Genomic DNA, 3,096 nt, shown 5'->3' with positions numbered 1-3,096 from the left:
CCACCACCACCAACTGCCATTATTTATTTTTTCTACTGTCATCATCAAATACCAGCCATTATCAGCATCACTATCTAAAACAACTACCAATATTGTCACCATAACCACCACCACCACTATTATTATTATTATTATTATTATTATTATTATTATTATTATTATTATTATTATTAGTTATTGTTGTTATTATTATTATTATTATTTATTGCTATTATTATTATTATTATTTATTGTTATTATTTTTATTATTTATTGTTGTTATTATTATTATTATTATTATTTATTGTTGTTATTATTATTATTATTATTTATTGTTGTTATTATTATTATTATTATTATTTATTGTTGTTATTATTATTATTATTATTATTATTATTATTATTATTATTTATTGTTATTATTATTATTATTTATTATAATTATTATTAATGTGACAAGCTGGCAGAATCGTTAGCATGCTGGATGAAATGCTTAGCAGTATTTTGCCCATCACTACATTCTGCATTCAAATTCTGCTGAGATCGACTTTGCCTTTCATACTTTTGGGGTCAATAACATAAGTACCAGTTGAACACTGGGATTGATGTAATCGACTCATCCCCTCCTCCAAAACTGCTGCCGTTGTAGCAAAATTTGAAACCATTATAATTATTATTATTATTATTATGCAAGGCAGCAAGCTGACAGAATTGTTGGCCTGCAGGGCAAAATCCTTTGTGGCATTTCATCCATCTATACATTCTGAGTTCAAATTCTGCCAGGGTTCACTTGGTTGCAAATCTGAGATTCAGTAAAAAATAATTTCTCATATTTATTTACCTCTCATCATTTAACAAAAAGCTACCTCCCATTTAACTACAGTTCCACTCAGTCAAAGGGAGCCTCAGTCTTGTGAGCTGCAAGACAGCCTCACTAGTGCTGGTGCAATGAAAACATGCTGATGTTATTCAGTAACAATCGAATCAGAAGCTGGTGCCACCATCACTTAGAATGATGGTGTGTCTATAACAGGATTCTAGATTACATAGATGTATCACAGGTCCTGTAAATTGCTTAGCCTGTTTGAGTGATATAGGATCTACTTGGAAAGAACTGGCAACTCTACAACAATGGTTTCAAATCTTGGCACAAGGCCTGCAAGTTTAGGGCTGGATGCAAGTCGATTATATTGACCCCAGTGTTAAAGTGGTACTTATTTCATCAACCCCAAAAGGATGAAAGGCAAAGTCAACCTCAGTGGAATTTGAACTCAAAACATAAAGACAGATGAGATATTACCAAGTATTTCGCCTGGCATGCTACTAATTCTACCAGCTAACTACCTTGACTCAGCAATAATAATTCTTTGTACTAAAGACACAAGGCCTGAAATTTAGTAGGAGAGGACAATTCAATTACATCAACCCTAGTGTTTCACTGGTACTTATTTTATCGACCCCTGAAAGGATGAGAGGCAAAGTCATCCTCAGCCGAATCTGATCTGAGAACATGAAAACAGACGAAATATCACGAAGCGTTTTATCTAGCATGCTAACAATTCTGCCAGCTCACCACCTTGACTCAACATGAATAATTACAGAAAATGGTCATGAAGGAAAAAAAGAAGCAGCTTCACAAAGAATAGAAAATAAACAAATCAGAAAATAGGGATATGAATCCAGACCAATAAGTCGATGAACATGACAAAAGAATGTCATCATCATCATCATTTAATGTCTGTTTTCCATGCTGGCATGGGTTGGATGGTTTGACCAGAGCTGCCAAGCTAGAGAGCTGCACCAGACTCCAGTCTGATTTGGCATGGTTTCTACAGTTGGATGCCCTTCCTAATGCCAACCACTTTACATTTGTGTTGGGTGCTTTTACATGGCACCACACGGGTGCTTTTATGTGGCACTGCACAGGTGCTTTTACAAGGTACCACACAGGCACTTTTACATGGCACCATCACAAGTGTTTTACACCATCAGCAGGATCAATCTAATTCAATTACATTGACCCACAGTGTTAAACTGGCATGTTGAGCAGACACAGGAGTTGATTAGATTCTAATTAGAAATTTGATTTAAAAATTCATCTTCAGTAAAAGAAAATATGGTGTCCAAACAATACAAGACAGAAAGGATGACTTGCAATGTATAAGTTTACATGCAGTCTCATCCATTCCAAAAACAAAATAACTGAATGAAAATAGTTACAAACATCCAATCAACAAGGAAGTCTCTGGGAGAAATAGCAGCTAAAATCACCCCAAATCACTAGCTACCATCTTGAGAAAAGAAGTAGGAGATACTGAATAATGTAGCCCAAGTGGTAGAATACCTGAAAAAAAATATGATAACAGCTAGAATGTCATAGATAACAAATTTACTCAATCAAAGCTGACCCAGGTTGAAAAGTAACACCCACTGTGACACTGGTTTCAAATTTTGGCACAAGACCAGTAACTTCAGTGGAGTGGATACTCCACTGGTACTTGTTTTTTATCAGCCCACAAAGGATGAAAGGCAAAGTCGACCTCGGCGGAATTTGAACTCAGAACATAAAGACGGACAAAATGCCACTGAGCATTTTACCCAACAGACTAACAATTCTGCCCATTCACTGCCTCAAACCACTGATTAGATATTCCACATTATATTTTATTGTTGGCAGTACCTCAGCATGGCCACAATGGAAACAGCAGAAACCAGAACATGAGTTACAGAGAAAGAATATCAAGCTGTTTAATACCTGAGGTTTTAAACTGATATTTTGGCTTTTGGTTAAATGTACTTGAGATGCTATGTTGTTGACGTCCTGGGTTGGATATCTTGAGGATGGATTCAAATTGGAAGGCAGAAATCCTGGCTGAAATAATGAAATAGAAAAAAGATATAGGCGCAGGAGTGGCTGTGTGGTAAGTAGCTTGCTTACGAACCACATGGTTCCGGGTTCAGTCCCACTGCATGGCACCTTGGGCAAGTGTCTTCTACGATAGTCTCGGGTCGACTAAAGCCTTGTGAGTGGATTTGGTAGATGGAAAATGAAAGAAGCCCGTCGTATGTATATGTGTATATATATATATATATATATATATATATATATGTGTGTGTG

The 3,096-nt window shown here is 35.9% G+C and overlaps 1 protein-coding gene across 2 annotated transcripts in view; it reads right to left on the bottom strand.

Moving 5' to 3' along the window:
• LOC106874657 (spindle assembly abnormal protein 6 homolog) overlaps window positions 1-3,096 on the bottom strand; it is a 47,048-nt gene that overhangs the window by 5,688 nt on the left and 38,264 nt on the right. For both annotated transcript variants that reach the window (XM_014922454.2, XM_014922455.2), the window contains one exon: window positions 2,734-2,850. In XM_014922454.2, the coding sequence (XP_014777940.1) occupies window positions 2,734-2,850 (117 nt within the window). The remainder of the gene's footprint in view (window positions 1-2,733; window positions 2,851-3,096) is intronic.

Source organism: Octopus bimaculoides, chromosome 7, assembly GCF_001194135.2.
Source record: "Octopus bimaculoides isolate UCB-OBI-ISO-001 chromosome 7, ASM119413v2, whole genome shotgun sequence".
Lineage (NCBI taxonomy): Eukaryota > Metazoa > Mollusca > Cephalopoda > Octopoda > Octopodidae > Octopus > Octopus bimaculoides.
The sequence above is the reverse complement of the archived record's forward strand: the minus strand, read 5'-3'. Positions and strand labels throughout refer to the sequence as shown.